Source organism: Musa acuminata, chromosome BXJ3-4 (genome assembly GCF_036884655.1).
Source record: "Musa acuminata AAA Group cultivar baxijiao chromosome BXJ3-4, Cavendish_Baxijiao_AAA, whole genome shotgun sequence".
Classification (NCBI taxonomy): Eukaryota; Viridiplantae; Streptophyta; class Magnoliopsida; order Zingiberales; family Musaceae; genus Musa; species Musa acuminata.
Window position 1 is genome coordinate 48,206,495 of NC_088352.1, and position 24,268 is coordinate 48,230,762.

Sequence of the window (24,268 nt, forward strand, 5' to 3'; positions counted from 1 at the left end):
TGCAAAAGGGTTCGGGTGGGAGTCACAAGCCACAGACAAAAAACGAGGCAAAAAAGTTATTTCCTATTCTCGTCCTCTATGTCTCTCTCTTATTTGTTTCCATGTCAATTTCCAACCTCAGAATGGAAAACCGTCGGATCGGTATTTTTCTTCTCCTTCAAGCTTCCGCCGCGCCACTCATTTTTTGCCTTCCTTCAAAATCCAGAGTCTACACTCGGTTCCATTCCTTTGTTTCCGGTCGCAGTCTTCTTCCATTTAACAGTACAAAAAAAAAGAGGAGGAAAAAGCTCGTTGTATGAAGTATAAAGGAAATATTGGACTGTTTACAGTAACAATACATAACACGCTCAATGCATAAAGGGCATGGATGTGGGGAGGCAATTGCAGCGTAGCGGTATAATGAAGGAAAAAGACCCAGGAAGGAAGGAATGACAGAGACCGGCTGAGCTCGCACATACGAGCTGCTCTCTCTCATGCGGCCTTAACTGCCACTAACTGTATAATAAATTAAAAAAAAAGACAAAAAAAACAACGCGAACAGAGGAGGGAGACTCCGGGATCCTCTGCATGCAACCCACTGATTTGATCTCGCCCTGCACGTAGCCAAGGATGGGGACGAAGAGGATCCCACTGGTATGATCTCACCCTCTAGATGGTGCTCTCTGTTAGGCCTGTGTCACTAAATCCCTTGAGCTGACGAATGTCCCGTGGAAACCGTAGGGAACACGCGACGGCATCTTCACCGCAGCCTCAAGCTGCATGTCGGCGCCGTTCACGATCAATAGTTCCGACTTTGTTGTCTTCTCGTTGTGCACCAAGGAGAGAACGTAGCCGTCGTCCTCCCCCGATGAATCTGTTTCCTTTGGTAAGAAGTAGGGCTCACCGCCGAACCGGCTGTCGCCGTAGATGAACTTTTTTATATCTCCGGTGGAGAGGTCGACCTTGGCAAACCCGGAGACCTTGGGCCACGGCTCAGCGATGGCCAGGTAGGCGTACCGGGTCTTCCTCCCCACCATCTTCCGGTTCACCATTCCGGCTTCCAGGTTCAGTTGGTCAGCCGGGGACAGAATGGGATGGTGCGTCGATTTGCCAGACTTGAGGTCGAGTCGGATCTCAGTGAGGACGCTCTCGAGGCTCTCTTCGCATTCGTTGAATACGGAGTCGGGCGGGGTCATGCAGGAGCCTATCACCACCACCTCCCCCGTGGCAGGCTCCTCCCAAGCGTTCCACAGGTGGAAGCAGAAACAGTCAGGGACGTCGACCCACCGCATCTCGGATGCGTCGGCGGCGTACTTGGGCAGGACGCCAAAGCGAGCGGTCTTCGCCCGGTCGAAGATGACCGGGCTGCCGCCGCGGATCATCTCCTGCAGTTTGAACACCACCTGCTGATCGGGCACCACGACGTAATTATCAGTGATGGCGAAGTCGTGCATCATGGTGGGCTGGTCGAGGGGGATCTCCACGTCGGCAGACTTGTTGCCGTCAGGGGAGAAGTAGAAGTACTTGAGGTAAGGCTTCTTGATGACATCGTAGCTGAGCGCGAAGAGCTCCCGCGAGACGGGATCCAGCTTCGGGTGCGCAATCATGGAGGAGCGGAGCTCGCCGTGGAAGTCGTAACGCTCCACGGTCTCGAGGTCGCCCGAGGGAGTGATCCGAACGTGGTACGGGATGTCGTCCTCCGACATGGCCAGGAGGCGGTCGTTGAAGTAGATGAGGCCGGCGTTCGCCACTCCGACCCCACGGCTGCCATCGACTAGGCCGCAGAGGCTGCGGGCGTAGAAGAGCAGCAGGCGGGCGATGCCCGAGTGGCCGTGGAGTTCCCCGATTGCCTTGGGAAAGACGGGCTTCCCGATGGCACGCTCCTGCCGGAAGCGCTCGGTCTCCGTGTAGCGGCACGCGTAGGCGGCGGTGCCGTTGCGGAGGTGGACGGCGTGCACCATACCGTCGCCGTCGAACAAGTGGTGCCCTGCGACAGGCTCAAACAGGGGGTTGGCGCCGTTGCGCACATAGACCCCGTCGATGGACGGAGGGATGCGGCCTCGGACGGTGAGGTTGCGGCAGGGCACCTGCTCGCCCACAGGGGCGAAGTTGCCCGAGATCTGGACGGCAGGGTCCGCGGTCTTGGGCAGCGGGTGTGGGCGCTCGAGCACGTTCGATACGAAAGCCTCCTCGATCGTGTCCAGCGCCGCCGCAGCGAACCGCTGGAGCAAATTCCAGTTCGGCCCCGTCTTGCTTGCCGGCTTTGTGAAGGTAGCCGTCGCGGCCTCCTCCCGATAAGGTGCCGGACGGCAGGCTGGGCTGGTGCTGGTGGACAAATCGAGAAGGGAATTGGAGGAAACCGAACAGCGGATTCTTGGGGTGGTGGGGAAGGCCTGCTTGCTTTGTAGCTTGATAGGTTTGGCCACCAACAGCGTGCGAAGCTGGTGGGGGTTGGAGATTGGCGGGTGAGAATTCATGCAACTGGTGGCGGAAGCCATAGTATTCCTCTCCGCAAAGGGAATGGCAGGGCTGCGTTTTCTCTTTCTTTTTCTCTTCTACTCCCTTCAGCTCACTAGAAGCAGGAAGAAGAGCGGAAAGAGGATTGTGTCCGAAAGGAGTCCGCGTGTGGAAAGCAGGGGCAAAAGCCCAATTTATAGAGTCTGGGAAGAAGGGAAGAAGAGGCCTAACGAGGAGCTCGACTCCTTGGAGACGCTCACGTGGTGGGTACTAACATTGCGAGCCAATAAGAAATTGATCTACCCGGTCTCACGGTGGTTTCCGTTGGTTTGGGAATCTCCGACAGATGCGCAGCACGTCGTAACCTGGGATTGGTCCTCCTCTTAATCATGTGTAGGTGAGGTGAGGTGAGGTGAGGTGACAGGGAAAGCTCAGGTGTGCTGCTGTGTTGAACCCGTCCCTTCCCTCTCTCTGTTCTCATTCGATCCTATGCTTTCCCTACTTCACACCCAACATTTTTGTGCAAATATCATTCTAATTTTATCTGATTTCGTTATCGGGTATGGGAAAGATTTCATATCTGAAAAAAATCTGGGGATTTGGCATGACAAATCTTCGTGCGATGTGATTTTTGAACTCCTGAGGCTTGGGAGTCAAATCGACGTGCGATGATGGCTAATCGGTAGCTTTCTCGATATGGCAACATCACGAATCAAAAGATGAACGTAGACTTGAAATATGATCAGTCTTGCAAAATACGAATGCTATTACGACACTTGGATTGACTGGTAAACGTCGGGACCAATGGAAGGAGAATGACGATATCTGGTAGAACCTCGACTTCCCAACCTTGCTCTTGTTAGGCGTGGGGGGGGGGACGCGTCTCAGTGTTTGACGGCACCGCCCACGCAGAGTCCGACTCAGCTTCATTAGCGTTATCACAAGTCTTCAGCGAATCTCCCCTGCCGAACGAAGACTTCTTGTTACCAACCAACCCTTTCCGCGTTCTCCTTCCCCCACTTAAAATTAAGTTAACAAGAAGACATCACGACCTGCAGTCATTAAGCATCCATTAGTACCCGCTCTTACCTATCACGGCCGTCCATGCCAATAGTCGTTCCAAGTGACGATTGATGGGTTCTTTCACCCACCCAGATATCACATTTCGTGTGCGGACGATGATAATGCCGTGGGACCATCTCCTGGTCGATCTCTGTACGACATGTTCATGTGCACGTGGGAGAAAAGGAGGGAGGGGTCCACTTGAACCCCCGCCACGCGAATCAACTTTCTGGGTAAGGGCAGGTCGGACGCGGAGCCGCCGTCCACGGCCCGGCCGGGGTAGGCGTCGGTCGAGCACATGGCCATGCGCCGGCGGCAGAGACGCAACCCACGTCCTGGCTGCCGTCAACTTATTCCACCCGACCACTTGGAGAACGCGGCGATGCGAGATGGAGGTCTCAACCGGGGAAGGGGCAGGCCTTGTTCGGATGCCACCGTCGTCAACGGTGAGCTGCCACCGGCCACAACCACCTCCTCCGTGTTTGCACCATGTGTTAGAATGTCAGGGACGGCCATGTTGTCGTCCGCCGGGAGCTACTCGTGATGGCACATGCCGGAAGAGCAGCTCCCGGCGAATGCTTCCCACCTAAACAAATAATCCATGTTGCCTGACCATCCTATCATTTGAGACACACACCACAGACACTATGATTAGTTCCAGTCCATGTGTGGCAGATGCTTATTATTATTCGTTAGTAGTAGTGACCGGAACTGTGAACCAATGAGGAGGAGCTGATGGGGCTCAATGCAATGCAGGCAAGTTGGATACTGAGATCCCTTGGATCACATGGATCTTATGCTGGTAGTGCCCGTCAATGATTGCGGCTCCCTTCTCGACGTGGGATGGCTGCAAGGTCACTTGCATTCTCCCTCTTGGGTGAACACTTAACCTTGAGAGTTCGCATAGGAGCCTGTGCATCATTGAATGCATCGGTAACTGAAAGGCACAAGACAAAGCATGGTGGCTGGTGTTGAATCAGCACTAGGCTTTCCTTGTGAAGAAGATGGGAGGGAGGTAGGGGACAGCCAAAGGAACTGGTCTTGGTAGTGGGTGCTCTTTGAACGACTTCTTCATCTTGCGTAGTGAAATAGTCAAACGTTTTCAACGTGAAAACCCATTTTTCTTTTGTGTGTGTGCAAACCAAAACCTTGTGCTCGAAGTTGCTGTAGCTTTGGTGTCTGGGAGGGAGAGAAAGATATATATATATATATATATATATATATATATATATATATATATATATATATATATATATATCTTATAGTAAAAAATATACTAAAAAATTAACATATGATCAATGTGTTATTTTGGAAAACTTAATCTTCTATAGTGTAAGATCAATTATAATACTCTTTAATTATTCTTACTAAAATATTAATTTTTTTATATCCTCTTATATAAATCTTAAAAGAATTTACATATTTCTTTTACAATCTCTAAACCCTAAAAAGCATCCTCCATACACACCTTAGAAAAAAAAAAAAAAAACTTTTAAGAGATATTTCTAGCATTTTGTTCTCTCTCATCGAAATCTAGAATTATATGAGATATTTATAGAAAAAATAATTTTTAATTTTTTAAAATTTTATCTTTCATGAGAACTCATGAACTAAGATTCTTTCTTTATCTTCATAGAACATTAGTTCCGGAAATCCCAAAATGTTTATCAAATTAAGATTTTCTCTATCATTTTTTTTATTATTTTTATTTTAGTTTATTTGACTGGAGTCATGATCAGTCAATCGCTTCTCCATGTAATCTAATAGACTTTAAGTTGCTCACGCATTCTACATCTCTCTCTTCCATGGATCATGAAACTTATAAAGTCTTCCATTTCTTGGACCAATCGAAACAATGATTGGACTGCCCATCGTTGCATGGTGGTGAGAGGGGGTCCCATTCCCATCTCCTCCTGTTTCACATTCTTCCACGTGCATTACACTTGCAGCCATGCATGCATCTGATATAACCCGTCAGCATCAGAGATTCAAAGAACCCCAACGTGATGAGACCGTGTTGGTGGTGGTATGGTATCAGAGATCCGAACAACCTTTCGGAGCGATCGGACCGCATGCAGAGAGAGACAAAGGGCACGCCATTTGTGATCGTCTCCTCTGTGGATTGCCACTTACGAATGCCGGAGACGTCCACATGCATTGAATGGGTAAGACTAGTGTTGTGGGTAATGGGGTAGGATGCCTTTCTCGAGCGGAAGCCACCACAGGTGAGTGGGTGAGGAGGTGAGGGAGCGAAGGTCTCTTGAGGGTACAACTCAAAGATGGTTCGGCGTGAAGGTGTCGTGTGCACTCACGTCGAACCCGAGCTTGTTGGGCTTTCGGAAGTTAAGTCGCCCGATTTGCTTGCACCATTGGTTCTCGGAATAATACCAAGAGAACTTGCATAACATGGCCGGCCATTTTGATTTGGATAACTATATGGCCTTCGAGATTTAGACAACACTATAACTAGAAGCTTTTTTAGTCTTCTTTTCGCAGTAGAGTTAGGTGGTAGCTTTGGGAGGATACCTTTTCGACCTCGAATCGGAGCACACCATCAGAGGGATACTTAAACACAGTGGTCTACTTGGATCGTTAGTGACTCAATTGTATGCATAAGCAATACTGATGGTTTATAGATAGATTATCGAGTTAGCTCAGAGAAATACTGATAGTTAGTTAGTTAGAACTAAGGTAAGCATGCATAGTTGTATCGATGCAGTTGGCTGTTTCTGATGAATATATATCTCATCAAGAGTTGGCATTTCATTACCTCTTGATTCTGATTCTTAGACTCCATCTCTTCCACATGGTTTGTCCAATTAGTGTCTCTCTATCTAGATAGAGGTTGAAGAAGCACCTGTTGAGGTTGACCTCCATTGATATGTGGCATTAAATCTACAAGTTTTCTTTTTCTGTGGTCCTCTTTTCTCCTTTGGAAACTCACTCTGGCCGAACCCTGTGGAATCAATGGTAATTTACCCCACTTTCCTCGTCTTCTTTACTATTTGTCCTCATTCTTCTTCCATTTTTACGAGTCCTTACGAGGGATCCTGTTACCGATAAGTTTTCTCCAATGGTTAGCTAATAGGAGCACCAACAGAATTGGGAGTCATTGCCTGCCAATCCATGGACAACAGAATTGGGAGTCATTGCCTGCCAATCCATGGAGGCATCGCACCATGTCACTCTTACGTACAGGTCAACCTCTTACCATAAACGCCATCCATCTCTTGCCGGTGTGGTTATCAAATCTGCCTGTCTGTAGTTACTACCATGGATTATGTGTTTAACATAACTAGAGTTGGGCAACCCTCCTATAAAAGCACTTTGGATGCAGTTGTCTGCATCCACGAGGTGGCCCTTCGGTAAGTGGAAGATTTGATTGAAGTTTCGACTAAGAAAGATATTATTGAGAAAAAAATAAATTATGATAAAATTATTATGATTCTTTCAATATTTTGATACTATATCATCATAATTTTATTATTTTTTATTCGATGGTTTGACCGACCTTGTGTCTTGTCACTCGATAAAAGTCAACTTTTTATCAACCATTTGATTTGAGAAAATTAATCTATTTTTCAAGTAGTATGAAAAAGAAAAATAGTCGAGTAATAAATTTTCTGAAAATATTTGGTGTCCCTTCTCCTTTTTCGGGTTAGAAAACATTGCATTTTCTATAAAAATATTATGTCGAGATAAATAAAAAAAAAAGTCTCTAATGATTGATTATTAAGTTAGTATATATCCATAAGCATCTAATACTTGTGAAATATTTATTCAAGCTTGTTTTGAAAAATATTATTTTATATAATATCTTTTTTTTTTTAATCATCAGCTAATATATGAACTTATATCATTTTATATAACTTCGTTATATTTGAAATTGACATGATATACCCAATAAAAACTGATTGGAACCTAAAGAAAGAGCGAAAAAAAAAAAAGGGGGGGACCGAGTCGCCTCCATAAAAATAAAAATATGCTGTGTGGCATTTTCAAGTTTGTATGGGATCAATCACATCATTCTCCAAAATCTGCGGTCTGATTCGGTCAACCTGAATAGCAGTGCCCTATTGATGATATATACCGTAAATCTTATTATAGTGTGATGCACAGCCATATAGTGTTGTTGTTTTCAAAGAAGCTGTGATGCACAGCCACTCACGGATGATGTGAAAGCATGCAACATCTATCTATCTGTCTGTATGGGGACATGTCCGATAGTTACCAGTTCAATCTTTGCAGCTTAAAACAGAGAATGCGTGAAGAGCCGTGTATCGTTCGTTGTTACTCGAGGCAGGCAGGACCACCTGCGGCCAAAATGGTTTTGGTATGGACCTCTTCCTCCTTTGGTCCTGAATTATTGGAGAAGCTTTCATGTTAGGCAGCGATCGTAATGTGTTTTCGTATGCAGATCAAAATATCAATCAACCAAATTTGATCGTGTGCAGCACAGGGATCGCAAGTTGGGTTTCTATGTCATGCAACAGTGGGTGCTACTGCTGCCTCGTTGTTTTCGATGATGGATGATTTGTCGATGGCGTGTCTCTGTCAACTCGACCCAGTTTAAGATCGCATGCCTGAATATAACGGAGAAGGGGGATTCAGCTCAGGTGTCCGATCAAATACACTCTCACAAGTCAAGATAAACAGTAACTGATCTAAATAATAATAATAATAATAATAAATACACTCTCACAAGTCAAGATAAACACCCTGCATCATTTTCTCCCATCGGGACTGCATGAAGTCTGATTGGATTTATTGAACCCCACCCGAGCAGGTTCTTTACCCATTATTGAGAAACCATTTCTGTCCTCTTTTTGTAGAGCAAAAAAAAGGAGGTCAAATGGTTGATTGCAAACTCCAAAGGCCATAGTATCTGGTATTTCCCGTATCCAACAAGAGGGAAGCCAATCAATCTACAGATTGCTCATCGCTTCAAAATGGTATGTGCTTTTCTGTTCACCTGTTCATTATGTCCTTTGGTGGTGGAAGAACAGCCCAGTCTATGTGGTGTCACCATCTATCTTGAGCTCTTTTTAAGCCTTGAGAGCCTGCATGTGTTTGGCTGTCTCTGTTTAGTTGGTCTCATCCAAACCAAAGAGAGTTGATCTTATTGACAGGATACTGCAGCATTTTAGAGGGGGCATGCTGCTGCTATGTGTTATTATCGTCTTCTCATGAATTGGTAGAAGAAATCAGGTTACAGAGAGAGAGAGAGAGAGATATGGAGTCTCCTCCGACACAGTCACCGCCCAGTGTCGATGTCGATCTCTCTCTCGCCTTGGCACCATCCTCCCCTTCCTCCGGCCGCGACGACGAAAGGGACGTCAGGCTCTTCCCCTGCCTCTTCTGCGACAAGAAGTTCCTCAAGTCGCAGGCTCTTGGAGGTCACCAGAATGCTCACAAGAAGGAGAGAAGCGTCAGCTGGAGCTCCTCCTACCTTTACCTCCCACCCGCCGCCGCCACCACCACCGTCCCTGTCCACCACTTGAGCATATATCCCTTCCCCATCACTTCACACTCATGCAAACCTGAAGCCCGCATGAAGCACCCCTCATCAGGCGGCGGAGGCGGAGGCGGAGGCGGAGGCGAACTCCTCCAACAGAGCTTCGGTTCCCACGGGGTTCCTCGCTTGGCCACCGGCCTCCACGACCATGCGTTCTTGGCGACGATGAGCGGCAACTGCGCAGGATTCAACGAGACTATCGATCTCCTGAATTGGCAGAGGGCTTCCCGTCCACCAGATGTTGTTCCTGGTTCTGTCGATGCACGAGCGACTACTTGCACTGGCGAGGACAAGTCCAAGCTTGATCTCTCCTTAAGGCTTTAGTTCTAGGAAGGAAGGAAGGAAGGAAGGAAGTCAAGTCCCCGCCTTAGCTAAATTTCTTGTATCTTTCTCACTCTTGCCCTCCCCTAATTTCTGGTTCATTGGTCTTTCTGTATCGTCGATCAACCACTGTTGGTTCAATTGTTTGTTGTTTTCTGTATCTCTGTTTCTGTAGCTTTGTAATTTTGTGGTGATGGATGTGATGTAGGGTTGCTGTTCCACATCATGTTCCTCCACTTTCTCATGTCATACATACCATGGCCATCGTCATGTCCATATCCAGACGAGTTAGCCTTATCGCTGCAAGGCCCCAACTTGCCTGCCCTGTCGTAGGTAGGTAAGTCCTTTGCCAGCCTTGACAGAACTCACGTCTCGGGCTGCAGCAGTTGGGTTTCATTATGGTAGGCCTTCTCGGATACGTTCCACGAAAGGCTACTGGAATGTTTCATTCATGTTTGGAGAGGTACATACCACAACCCCCACTTGTTCTGTCGGTTCCTCGTGGTCCTCCTCCACGACAGAGTTAAAGAGAGAGATGGGTATCGTGATGGTTTTATTACTCATCCTACATGGGCTTGGGAGGGGGGAGAAGAAGACAGAGGAAGAGGAGTCTGCCAAAGATCTCCTCTGTAGGTGGACTTGGCTTGTCCAACAATTTTACCTGGGAAGGCGGGAGAGCGAGTGAGGGCACCGTGAAAAAGGAGAGAGCAAAAGAGGAGGAAAGAGATTACGTCGTCGAGGGCCACTGTCGACGGATTCTCTCGTCGTACAAAATCTCCATCTCCCTCCAAACCCAAAACTCCCTCATCTCTCTCGATCTTTGGGTGGTTGGCGGCTGACAACTTTACACGCACCCCAGTGTTGCTCGATTGAGGTGATTGGACCACCTCAGCGTCGTCCATAAAGGGAAGCGATTCGGAAGTCGCAGTAAGAGGGCAGTAAAAGATACCCGCCGCCGCGGCAGCAGCAGCAGCAGGAGCGACCCTGTCAGACTGGCGTTCCATGGACTCGGCGAGCTCTACTGGACCATCACATCATCCATCCGAAGGGGTGAGTAACTCGTCACCGAAAGCGAAGGGAAAACCGCCGACACCTAAGACGTCCGGCGAGGATTCAAACTGTTAACTTACGGAAATAATGAACCCTAAAGTAACTAGTTTGTTTATTTCATAGTATTTAATGTGTGTATTGGGTTCTCTCTTAATTGATTGAGATTTTGATTTAAGTGATCATCTAATCAAAATATTAATCGAATATATATAAAATCTTTGGCAAAAAAAAAAAAAAAACTTTTAAAAAGAAAAAGATTATTCAACTAATTTCAATGTCAAGGTAAAATGAAATGATTGTGTTTGATGAATCAAATACACCACCGTTGTATACCGTTTGGTAACATGTACACATCGCTGCTGTTCCACAAGTCTACAGTCAAATTGATCTCCTAACTCATAGCGCAGATGGTGCTTCCGAAACCTTTTGATATTTTCATAACCTATGTAGAATACAGTGATCGGAACATAATTTGGACACCACTCCTATCCGCATGTGGCCATCCCACTAATCAGCAATACGGTAGTAGTCTTCAGTCACCTCTTCCTATTAAATATATATCTAGCATAAAAGAAAAAAAAAATTCCCTCTTTTTTAAAGTAGTAAAAAGACGACACTTCATTTTTTTTGTAGTGCCTGATCCTGTCTCAGCTTGCACTACACACCTTCACCCTCCAAAGTCATTGTCCTTGTAGCAAACATTAGCCTCCACACCATGCCTTGTCTCGTGAATGATTGGGTTTTAATCATTGAACCCCTCCTCGATGCAATCATGAACTCTCATCAGACCCCCCTCGCTTCAATCTCTATTTACGCGTGCCATGTGTTCTCGATAGGGTCGGGTCTCATATCGATATGCCTAATGAACAGTCAAAGGTGACTCCTCCTCTCCCCTAGGAACATTTTTCATATCCATCCCAGAATTGCACGGGCGACACTGTGCGGGCTTCGAGTCCATCCTAGAGTGGATAATTTCTAGAGACTCAAAAGGAGCTCGCACTGGTGAAGATTAATGTGGACCTTATCAATGTTGTATCTCATCATGCTGATTTGCTCTTACCATAACCACTCAGAAATTATGTAATCTTTTGTTATAGAAGCCAGCCCATGGCAGGAATCTGTGTAGTTCCTAATCTGGTAACTCGGAGAGAAGAAAGGCTGCAATCTGCAGTTCCAGATTTTGTTGTGCCCCAAAATAATCCTCAGCTGTACCTAACAGTATGTGTAGTAGGTCACTATCCTTAGTACATTCTTATTATGTTATAGTTAACTGTGCATTCTACTAGCAAATAGGTGATACATTTCGGACACCGTTGGACACTGCAATCATGTCCACAAGGCCATGAAAGATCAGCCATGTCATCATCCTGATTTATCTTTGGAACAGGATGATGCCTTGTTTGAATCAGAACAAACAATTGAATTAAAAGAGACTCAATTTTCAGTTTCTGCCCATTTTAGGACTCAAAACTGTTGTCATTGGCTCAGTGTTCGTCTTTCTCAATGTATTCATCCTCATCACCATTCCTGACAAATATGAACATCATCAAGAAAGACGCCATAAGTTGAACTGTGTCACTGTATAAGTTACACTAATGTCAATACTTCATTTTGGTTTTCCTTTTTCTTTTTCAAACTTCTATGGTAAACTGGTTTGATTTGGTATATAATTTGTGTTTGATCTATGATTATTAGGGGATCAATCCCGCCTACAACTAAAGCATAATGTGAGATTGTAGTTTGAAGCAACTTCCTCCAAAGATGAGATAAGCATCCGAGGGACTATTGCACATACCGGCATTTCAATTCTCCCAAAATGATATTATTTAATTAAAAAAATCGATAATTCAAGATATATACTATTTATAAAAAAAAATTGTTGGTCACCAAGTGGTTCTCTCTAATTGATAGGGAAATAGTTGTTGAGCAAGAAAATTGTATTAACAGACTAAAGCACTTTGCCATTACTTTAACCAATTTAACCGGAAGATTTTGGTAAAACCTGTATGTCACTAGTGTTTCTTGAATCATGTCACTACAGGTGCCAACTCTTAGCATGAGAAATCCTCAAAAACATGACACCAGATAGAAAGAAGTAAATAGTCCTACTAGAGTTGAAGAAAGACTTTGCTAAGATATTTGAGCTCATGGCATTACGATTCAGATTCTATAATTCATCAAAGAAGTCAATTAAAACTTCTAGACAAACAATTCATACCTGGAGATTGTCAACTTTCTTGAATGTGAATCCGGAAGAAGGAATAGGATAAGAAGAAACATTACGAGAAAATAGGCTCTGCTTCTCAGAAACTCGATAGCTTTTATCGACTAGCAGTGGATCCTACCATGAAAGATTGACAGTCATAACTAAAGACGGAGTTTAAAATCACAAATCTCTTGTTAGTTTAAGATAATTAATCAGAACTAAAGTTGAAACTACAAACTAGAAACCATTATTTCAAGCTAATGTCAGAATAACCTTAACAAAGAAAACATAAGATTTTGCTAAAACAAAAATAATAATATAGTAGATTGAACCTTAATTTTGGTAATAATCTGGAGTCAAGCTCAGACCATGCAAAAGCACTAGCTGTTAAGAGCACCTTTTATTGGCAGAGTTGCTCGACTGCAGCCACAATCTGTGCTGGCTGAACCACAGTCCACTCCAAAGTCCCTGCGTAAGGTGTCGGCACATCCTGTGAAGACAAGCACATGATTGGAGCATCCAGGTAGTCCCAGAAATTGTCGATTATGGCCGCCCTAAGACTTGCACCTATTCCACCAGTCCTCATGCACTCCTCTACATTCAACACGCGATGGGTCTTCTTCACAGATTTTCCAGTGTTATAAACATCAAATGGCTTCAGTGACCTGATGTCAATGACTTCAGGATCATAGCCTTTGTTCACCCAGTGTCTTTGTGGCCTGCATCACACGATATCTCATGCATAAATATGTGAGGATCATGACATGCTCTCTGGGCCGCAACATCTCTGCCTCCTCCAGACAAAGCGCATACTCATCATCGAGGATCCTTTCCTTCAAATTAGATAGCAGCACATGCACAAACAGCACCACGGGATTCTCACTCCTTATTGGTGCTTTCATAAGCCGTTTGGCATTGTAAGGTGTTGAGCAGGCAACTATTTGTAGGCCAGTAATTGACTGGAAGTATGACTCCAAGCGCTGTGAATGTTCTGCACTGAGTTGCCGGCCAAAGCCTCCAGGCCCTCTGATTACCATTGGGATTTTGAATTGGCCACCAGAAGTGTAACGAAGCATGCCACAATCGTTTGATATCTGGTTATAAGCCAATGGTAGGAAGCCCATATTCATTCCTTCAATAAGAGGTCTTAAGCCTGTCATTGCAGCTCCAATGTCCAAACCTGAGGGAGTTCTCTGCAAGTGGGGTATCAAGTGCTAGTCATAGGTGCCCAGCAAGTCAATCACGTGAGTGATGACACGTGACTTGATACAGAATCTTTTTGCTTATTATATTTTGGCGTATATCACTTTATAACTATTGCATAAATGCATATATATATATATATATATATATATATATATATATATATATATATATATATATATATATATATATATATATATATACATATATATATATTGTGATGTTCTTGGATTTGTGCAATACGAATCGGATCGTGATGAAATCACGATAATGAGATCGATTCACCTTTAAACACATATCCTAAATAATCCCGGTCATAGGTTACTCGAGAGGGACATCGTGATAACCGGATAGACTGGTGTGCTGTATACCCGTCCATATGATGGATGCAGCTGGTCTCATAACTGCTCGTGTAGGGACACTAGGGATACAGTACATGTGCTCATTGAAGAATGAGTTCACTGATTGATTCGCTTACGGAATGCTGGATGGTTGATGATGCCTTATTGTCAGACAGCGATTCCGTAGTCCTAGTGGTGTATCTGGTCCTTAAACTTAAGACACCAAGGATGTCCTGTATGAGTGCTCCACTCTTTGATACCAGACTTATAGGTTTGGCTGTCCCAGATCTAGTACAGCTAGTCATTGGGAGTGGTAGTCGACCTTACGAGGGCTATTGAGTGTCGATAGAGGATCATCCACTCTCGGTGTCATGAGAGGAATATCCCATGTGTTCTTGCTCAGACAAATCCCTAGCCAGGGTCACTCGGGTTGAGAGAGAAAGAGTTCTCCGGGAGAATCCGATTAGAGCGAGACTTGAGTAGAAACCGTATGGGTCTGACAACACCATGCTCGATATACGGTCTCTGGGATATTAGATGGATGAGGGACTATAGGTACATGGTAACTGAGGACAGACAGGTCCAACGGATTGGATTCCCCTGTATCGACTGGGGACTACGGCGTAGTGGCCTAGTACATCCGTAGTCGATGAGTCGAGTGAATTATTACAAAGATAATAATTCACTGAGTTAGAAGGAGTTATAACAGGTATGACTTACGGCCAGCTCGATATTGGGCCTAGAGGGTCACACACATATGGTAGGCATTGCGATGAGTAGAGGTTCGGATATGAGATATCCGACGGAGCCCTTGTCTTATTAGATGCAGATCCAATACCCACTAGGGAAGGACCCATTAGGGTTTGACACGGGATCTCTATAAATAGGAGGGATTCACAGCCTCATAGGCTAGAGTCTTTGCTTGCCCTTCCTATTCTCCTCTCCCTCTCCACCTCAGAGTAGGCCTGGAGTTTTGAGGAGCGTCGTCGCAACCCTGCTGTGTGGATCACCGCTAGAGAGGAGGACGTTTGACCTCCTTCACCCTCTCCTAAGGATCTGCAAGTAAACAGGGATATACGATCTCCCTAGTTGCGCACCAATCTTCGCACGACGACAAATATCTTTTTGGGAATCGGGGATTTTTGTTTTCTTGTTCTTCCGCTGCGCATATGATGTCGCCCCCCATGATTTCCCAACAGTGGTATCAGAGCCAGGTTGTTTGTGCGAATGATTGGTTTTGAACTGCGTGTGTTGTGTTTAGGAAGAATTTTGACGTCAAAATCGTTGACGCAAAAACAAGGAAGGGCAGCAACAGTTGTTGCCCTCGATCTGCGTGCATGCAACGCAGCCGAAGGCAGGCAGCACAGCGCCGGCGCATGCACAAGCGCTGTGCCTGCAGCAGTCGGCCGGCGGCCTGCAAGGAGGTTTCGCCCCCCCCCCCCCCCCCCCCCCACAGGTGCGACCGCTTCTCCCGCGGGGTGAGGCGCCGCAGGGCAGTGGCGCTTGTCGCCGCTGCTCCCGCGGGCGAAACCCTCCCCCCCACAGGGGCGGCCGCCCGGCAAGACAGCACCGCCTGCGGGCGTTGCCCCGCCGGCAGAACCGCCCGCGGAGGCGGCGGCGCCCGCGGAGGCGGCGGCGCCCGCGGGGGAGCCCACCTACAGCGACAGCACCGCCAACGGGCGTGCCACCTGCAGGCGAGGGCAGTGCCCTCATTCGCCGCACAGGCCGCCGCCAGCAGGGTGGCGGCGGCGGTGACAGCAGCAAAGGATAGTAGGGCATTAGGGTTTTCTGGGCAAAAGACAGTTTTGCCCCTCGGAATTTGAGAAATTCCAGTTTCTGTCTTTTTTTAATCCAAAATTACCAAAATACCCTTAGGATTGAGAAATTCCCTACATGTCCCTGATTTCAAAAAAATATTAATTAATTAAAAGGTTTAGTTGATTATTATTTTTATTATTATCTAGTAGTCCTACATGATGATGATTATTTATACATGTGATGTATGATGTGTGGACGGATGATCATGGACCGTGTGATGTGTGTACTTGTGATTATTATTATTGAGGTCTGCGAACCTCCATTATATTTCTCGTTTATTGTCGGGCCTGCGTGCCTATGATTAAGTTGTAATCACATGAGGAGGCGCAGCGGGAGCGTGGATGCGATAGCGGGACCCACGAGACGGACGATCGTGATGCATGGAGATGCATCAAGATGTCGACGGAACCGACGAGGACGAGATGGACGATCACAGGGCATGGAGATGCACCGTTGCACACATAGATCTTGATGTGAGTGATTAGGCCTACTGGCTCGGGCCTAATCATATTAGGTTGTGGTCCATGATCATATGATGTAATTGCTTATACACATACTAGATATGTATATATATTTGCATGCGATATAGATATATATTAAATATGTATATGTGTGACATGTCATATTAGGAGAACAAATTATAGAAACATCTCTCGATAATATTAAGTCAGTAAACGTGAGACAATTAGATTGACCCACGTGGCCTTCCATTGTTATGAGTAGAAACCGCAGCTTACCTTCTGAACAGAGTTCCAATTAAGTCGGTAGTGTCTACACCATATGAGATATGGAAAGGGAAGAAGCATGATCTTAAGGTTGTTAAGATTTGGGGCTGCCCTGCCCATGTTAGAAGACACAACCTCGATAAGTTAGAATCAAGGATAGAGCGATGCAAATTTGTGGGATACCCCAAGGAAACTTGTGGGTATTATTTCTATCATCTCGAGGACCAAAAGGTCTTTGTAGCTAAGAGAGCAGTGTTCCTTTAGAAGGAACACATTCTTGACGGAGACAGTGGGAGAATGATAGAATTGAGCGAGGTTGGAGAACCAAGCTCAAGCACCACTCTACAGCCCGAGTCTGTTCAGGTACCTAATACACAAGTATCAACTTTACGCAGGTCTAATAGAGTATTCCATCCTCTTGAGAGATATGTGGGACATATTAGAGCAGAGGATGTAGAAGATATTGATCCTCAGACCTACGAGGAGGCTATTATGAGTATAGACTCCGGGAAGTGGAAAGAAGCCATGAATTCTGAGATGGATTCTATGTACTCCAATAAGGTTTGGAACCTAGTTGATGCGCCCGAAGGTATTGTACCCATCGGTTGCAAGTGGATCTTTAAGAAAAAGATCGGAGTAGATGGAAAGGTAGAGACCTATAAAGCAAGGCTAGTGGCTAAGGGGTATCGTCAAAGGCAAGGTGTTGACTACGACGAAACTTTTTCACCCGTAGCAATGCTAAAATCCATCAGAATTCTATTGGCTATTGCAGCACAATATGATTATGAGATCTGGCAGATGGATGTGAAAACCGCATTCCTCAACGGGAACCTCGAGGAGGAGGTATATATGATGCAACCTGAGGGATTCGTGTCCAAGAACTGCCTAGATAAGGTGTGTAGGTTGCTTAGATCCATTTATAGACTAAAGAAAGCTTCCCGAAGTTGGAACATAAGATTTGATGAGGCAATCAGATCTTATGACTTCGTTAAGAATGAAGATGAGCCTTGTGTATACAGAAAGGTAAGTGGGAGCGCTATCACATTTTTGGTGTTATATGTGGATGACATCCTCATCATTGGGAATGATGTAGGAATGCTATCCATAGTAAAGGCTTGGTTATCTAGACACTTCTCCATGAAGGACTTAGGGGAAGCATCCTATATTTTGGGGATTAGAATCTATAGAGATAGATCCAAGAGGATGCTTGGCTTGTCCCAGTCCAGGTACATAGAAACCATTATCAAAAGGTTTGGCATGGAAAATTCCAAGAGAGGTCTCATACCGATGAGACATGGGATATCGCTTTCTACAAGTATGTCCCCAAAGACTCTAGAAGAAAGGGCGAACATGAATATGATACCTTATGCCTCAGCAATAGGGTCTATCATGTATACCATGCTATGTACTAGGCCTGATATAGCGCATGCTCTGAGTGTCACGAGCAGGTATCAGGCGGATCCAAGCTTGGAGCATTGGAAAGCAGTAAAGTGTATCCTTAAGTACTTGAGAAGGACTAAGGATCTTTTACTAGTATATGGAGGTAATAGCCTTAAGGTTGAAGGCTACACTCACTCAAGTTTTCAGTCTAATGTCGATGATAGCAAGTCGAATTCAGGGTATGTGTACACCTTGAATGGAGGAGCAGTGTGCTGGAAGAGTTCCAAGTAAGATACCACTGTTGACTCGACCACAGAGGCGGAGTACATTGCTGCATCAAATGCAGCAAAGGAGGGAGTCTGGGTGAAGATGTTCATCACATATTTGGGAGTCGTTCCGAATAGCGAGAAGTCGACTTCCTTATATTGCGACAACTATGGGGCGATTACTCAAATAAGGGAACTCGAGTCTCATCAGAAGTGTTCTGAGGAGGTTCCAGCTTTTCAGAGAGATCGTAACCTGAGGAGATGTAGCAGTGGAAAGAGTTCCATCCGAAGATAACATTGCAGATCCACTAACAAAGCCGTTGTCTCATATTGTCTTTGAGCGTCACAGGAGTCTGATGCGGATCAGACACATAGGTGATTGGCTTTAGGTCAAGTGGGAGATTGCTAGTCATAGGTGCCCAGCAAGCCAATCACGTGAGTGATGGCACGTGTGACTTGATACAGAATCTTTTTACTTATTATATTTTGGCGTATATCACTTTATAACTATTGCATAAATGCATATATATATATATATATATATATATATATATATATATATATATATATATATATATATATATATATATATATATATATATTGTGATATCCTTAGATTTGTGCAATGGGAATCGGATCGTGATGAGATCACGATAATGAGATCGATTCACCTTTAAACACATATCCTAAATAATCCCGGTCATAGGTTACTCGAGAAGGACATCGTGATAACCGGATATACTGGTGTGCTGTATACCCGTCCATATGATGGATGCAGCTGATCTCATAGCTGCTCGTGTAGGGACACTAGGGATACAGTACAGGTGCTCATTGGAGAATGAGTTCACTGATTGATTCGCTTACGGAATGCTGGATGGTTGATGATGCCTTATTGTCAGACAGCAATTCCGTAGTCCTAGTGGTGTATCTGGTCCTTAGACTTGAGACACCAAGGATGTCCTGCATGAGTGTTCTACTCTTTGATACCAGACTTATAGGTTTGGCTGTCCCAGATCTAGTACAGCTGATCATTGGGAGTGGTAGTCGACCTTACGAGGGCTATTGAGTGTCGATAGAGGATCATCCACTCTCGGCATCATGAGAGGAATATCTCATGTGTTCTTGCTCAGACAAATCCCTGGCCAGGGTCATTCGGGTTGAGAGAGAAAGAGTTCTCCGGGAGAATCCGATTAGAGTGAGACTTGAGTAGAAACTGTATGGGTCTGACAGCACCATGCTCGATATACGGTCTCTGGGATATTAGATGGATGAGGGACTATAGGTACATGGTAACTGAGGACAGACAGGTCCAATGGATTGGATTCCCCTATATCGTCTCGGGACTACGGCGTAGTGGCCTAGTACGTCCGTAGTCGATGAGTCGAGTGAATTATTACAGAGATAATAATTCACTGAGTTAGAAGGAGTTCTAACAGGTATGACTCACGGCCAACTCGATATTGGGCCTAGAAGGGTCACACACATATGGTAGGCATTGCGATGAGTAGAGGTTCGGATATGAGATATCCGACGGAGCCCTTGTCTTATTGGATGCAGATCCAATACCCACTAGGGAAGGACCCATTAGGGTTTAACACGGGATCTCTATAAATAGGAGGGATTCACAGCCTCTCCTAAAGATCTGCAAGGAAATAGAGATATACGATCTCCCTAGGTAACACAATCTCTATACACAGTTTTGTGTTTTGCGGATTTTTTGCGCACTAATCTTCGCACGACGACGAACATCTTTTTGGGAATCGAGGATTTTTGTTTTCTTGTTCTTCCGCTGCGCATATGATGTCGCCCCCCATGATTTCCCAACATCAAGAACCCTCGTATCTCCATATTTTGCACTCAAACCTTTGGACACCTTGTCTGAGCCACCATAATGTCCTTCATCTTCTCCCATGACACAAACTCGAGGATCCCGGTCCGTCTCTTCTTCAAGTCCCTCCCGTAAAGCCTCAAACAATAGTAGTTCATGACTAAAATTTATAATACAAAAGCTAAATCATAACCTTGAAGTCAAAGACCTGGAAATGCCACAGCAGGAGAAAAGAACGGTGGAGCAACGATGACTCAAACAACATGGCAGGCGAGTAGTAAAAATATTTAGATCACCAGTACAAGCGCAGAACATAAGAAAAAGTTGTTCCCAAATGCATCTGAGGTGCTACATGTTTGAAACCATGATGAGCTTAAAGTGCAATGCCATGATGTTTGAAACCATGATGAGCTAAAAGAATGAGGATCCTTCTGAGCTTTGTTCAAGTTTAATAATATATTATTTGATTAGATTTCATCTTTGAAATGTTTTTTTATTTTCTTTTACTCTAACAGAAAATAATGTATTGGAAAAGAAGCTTGATATCAGACATGTATGCAGATGCAACAGTAGATATACAGCATAAGAGCACCAAATTTATTTCTCCAGAAAGGCTCAAGTGTTTAGTAGAAAGAACTGCGACTTACCCAGGTTTGGAGACAGTGGAACTCGTAGACGCATCAGCCTTCGTCTATGCAGGCAAAGAGAAGATACATATAGGTTAATAACTAAATGCAGGACATCCTAAAGGGGCAAGTTAAGGCGAATCGATACTCAACTGCAACCGCATTCGTGATCAGATTCCCACTACGAGGCCGAGCATTAAAGAAATTGGAGGCTCCTTCATCGGATCTAACCTGCAAAATGCTTCCCTTCCTTCCTGAAAAGACGCACAAGAACACAACAAAGGCTCTTTAGATCCCAAAAAAGTAACAAAAGGAAGAAGCATTGCGAGGTTCTCATCTTACATAGGAAGAACAAGAGAAGGGGGAAAAAATCCGATACGGAATTCATATTTGACACCGTAAAGAACAAAGAAATGCCCATCAGCGAAACACTAATGCGAGAATCCGGAGAAGGCTACATGGAATCGCAAGAAATCTGGAAAAGGATAGTTAGAATCGCACCTGGAAGAGATACTACTAATAATTCCACGCGGAGCCTCTGAGAACCGATTCGGGGAAGCCGAGAGGAGCGTCGTCGTCTGCAATGCCGCTGACATCCCCTAAGCGGACTGGGATCCAAGGATGAGATTGGTGAGGGTTAGGGCTCGCTCAACTGCCCCTTGGAGGTGATCGGATTGAAGGAGCGTCGCCTGTTCTTATACAGAACCGGCGACGGAAACACCGACGGGAGAGACTGGGTCGTTGGATGCTGGGTTTGGGTTTGGGATCCCATCCAATTCGTACTCGTCCCAATGCTTCGAGTCTCCTCGTGTCACCGTCGACTCGTCATCATCTCAAATAAGAACCACCCATCCTCATAGCACTATTCTTGAAGGAGCTTAATCGGATGGTCAAAATTTAGAGAAGATGAAACGAACGGCTGATCATAAGGATGGATTGAAGATCCGGAACTGTGGGGACTGGAAAGGATCCTAATTCTGATAAGGCTATCAGCTTTGAGACTTCATAGGCATAGGTAGGTCCGGCGTCAGTTAGTTGGAGAAGGTGTAGGCAGTTTCGGAGTTGCTAATGGATCGGATTTTTTACATGTCTAAATCATTTTGGATCATTCAGATAACGGGTTGAATATTATCCTTTCGAACCAACGGGTTTGACTGTATCGGGTCGTAGTGAAAGTTGGGAGTTACGAGAGTCGTGACAAAGGTGTTGTGACTTGAGTTGTGACTACTGCACCAACCAGTCTGAGGGTGGACCTTAGAACATGGGATCAATTCTACGATTGACTCGATCTAATCAACCAATTTGGTACTCTTTAAACAAGTCGAGCTCAGTCGACCGATAATGGATCGGGCTACAGATAAACCCGACTCGGACCCGTCACACCCTTCTTTATCGATCCAATAGTAAATAACGGCCCACTTAAAGCAGCCCACCTAAGCCTATATACATATATATATATATATATATATATATATATATATATATATATATAAGGTAGTCCAAAATGTTGTTATATATTTTAGTATATTTAAATATACTTTTTTTCAAATCAGTGAATTACAATGGGCTAATTCTTGGGAAGAACCTTTTTTTTTTTTTTATTTCTCAATTGATATTCCTTTTTAATATATCTTGTAGAATAAATAAGATGCAATAGCAACTTTGATTTTTTTTTTTTTTTTATGAATCGATCCATTGATTTGGATCGATGTAGTTTTTCAATTAAAAGTATTTTTTTAAGAGACTTATAGTTTATTCAAAAACATTGTAATTGACATAGAAATTCACATGTTTAGTTGTTCTTGTTATCAAAGCAATAAAGATACTTATTTAGAAATTTTTTATTTATAATTGATTTTTATAAAGTTTTTTATTTATAATATTTTATTAAAAAAATTATAATGTTTTAATGGATGTGTTAAGAACACTAAGCGTTGGTGGAAGTGTTAAAATAAAAATAAAAACTAAGCATGTTCAAAATTAAAAGTGTAAATCTTATATATAAGAGATTCAACTTATTCATGGAATGAATAAAATTATGGGATATAATTAGGAACCTGATATGATATATTTCACCACCATTCATTGTCGATCATTATAGTACCAACAAAGAAGCTCCCAAGTTGACACAACGCGACACTTTGGATTCGAATAGGATAACCACATGCCCACGTTATTTAGCACTAAACACCGCAGAGTCATTCCAGAAAGCTTGGAATGGTGCCGCATAGCACGGGTCTGTATAGGTTGGTCAACACTCGTCCGTAAGATACAAGCTAACTATTCAAGGAGTCAACAACCATTAACAGACCATGTACGACTGACCCCCCTTCGCAGGTATAAAAGCCAACTCTCTTACCAACGTCAAATGGGAAGGACTTGGAGCATTCAACTCGATCTTACTCTCTCAACACTAACTTAAACTTTGGAGGGGTAGAGTCAAGAAATCTCCCTCCTAACCTCGGTTTATATGCAGAAGCTTATTGATGAAGAAGCGGGCAATTTACCAAGGGAAAAGGTCACACTCGGAAGACGAGACTCGAACTTAACCCGACCCGATGCTCACTTCCACTATCCGAGCATCCGCATGAACAACATTGCGCATCCAAGATTGGATCGAGCCGTACTAACACCTCGATCACGATGTAAAGGTTCCTTAACATCCGACATTGGACCAAGCCATGTTGACACTTTAGGTGTAAAGGTTGCCCAACAGTACTGTTTCAATTATCTCGTTATGTATTCATTTAAAAAATTATGATAAATAAAGAATGTTCTTTCAAAAATATAAAAAAATAAAAATCAGTTGGGAAAAACTAAAAAAGAGAGAGGGATTTTTTTTTCGAAAATTCGACCAACGATGCTCATGATTTGTGTTGGTTATCTAGAATTTATTAGTGATAGTGATAACTCAAGAAAAAGTAGAATTTGAATTCGGCCACCGGTGTGGAGAGGGACGCTCAAGCTTCCATTGTGACCTCTACCTCTGAGAGGCCGTAGAAAAGTTGGACATATCCCCAAGTACCAATTGGACTTCTAACACGAGCTAAAGATGCAACCATGTCGTGGTCGCCCTACTCGCCACGAATGACAGCACATAAATGCATCTCTTCAACATGCGACAAATCAGCAGCTGTTTGCCACAACGTTTTCTTCATGCGTGCTTTTAGATTTGTGCTTGCATGTGTTGATACTGATATGCATTTTTCCTCAATTTTTTAATTAGTATTATCTGCATATAATCACCACAAATTGTCTCACGTGTTAGATGGATGATGAGAGTGTGGACGGCAGAGACAAGCCGCGGAATTGACACTGAGATAACGGCGGCATTTCGCCACATGGTTGTTGTTGTCGTCGCGGTGGTCTCCGCTCCCGACTGGATGTGACGCTGACGGGCGCCACCATCATCGTCATGCTCGCTGTTATCTTGGACGGGTGGACGTGTTGCGATGCGACACGGCGGGTGGATGCATGGCCCATGCACGCGT

The 24,268-nt window shown here is 44.5% G+C and overlaps 2 protein-coding genes and 1 pseudogene across 2 annotated transcripts; 1 reads left to right on the forward strand and 2 right to left on the reverse strand.

Moving 5' to 3' along the window:
• Nucleotides 1–285: 285 nt before the first annotated feature.
• Nucleotides 286–2,588, reverse strand: LOC135636516 (9-cis-epoxycarotenoid dioxygenase, chloroplastic-like). Its single transcript, XM_065148216.1, has one exon. The coding sequence runs from the start codon at nt 2,475–2,477 to the stop codon at nt 666–668; it is 1,812 nt and encodes a 603-aa protein (XP_065004288.1). The 5' UTR covers nt 2,478–2,588; the 3' UTR covers nt 286–665.
• A 5,725-nt stretch (nt 2,589–8,313) lies between these two features.
• Nucleotides 8,314–9,494, forward strand: LOC103982258 (zinc finger protein 6). The gene is made up of 2 exons (XM_009399135.3): nt 8,314–8,450; nt 8,628–9,494. Exon 2 carries the CDS (start codon nt 8,732–8,734, stop codon nt 9,335–9,337), a length of 606 nt encoding a protein of 201 aa, XP_009397410.1. The 5' UTR covers nt 8,314–8,450; nt 8,628–8,731; the 3' UTR covers nt 9,338–9,494.
• Nucleotides 9,495–12,884: 3,390 nt separating this feature from the next.
• On the reverse strand, nt 12,885–23,839 carry LOC135636488 (pyruvate dehydrogenase E1 component subunit beta-3, chloroplastic-like; annotated as a pseudogene).
• Between the last annotated feature and the right edge of the window lie 429 nt (nt 23,840–24,268).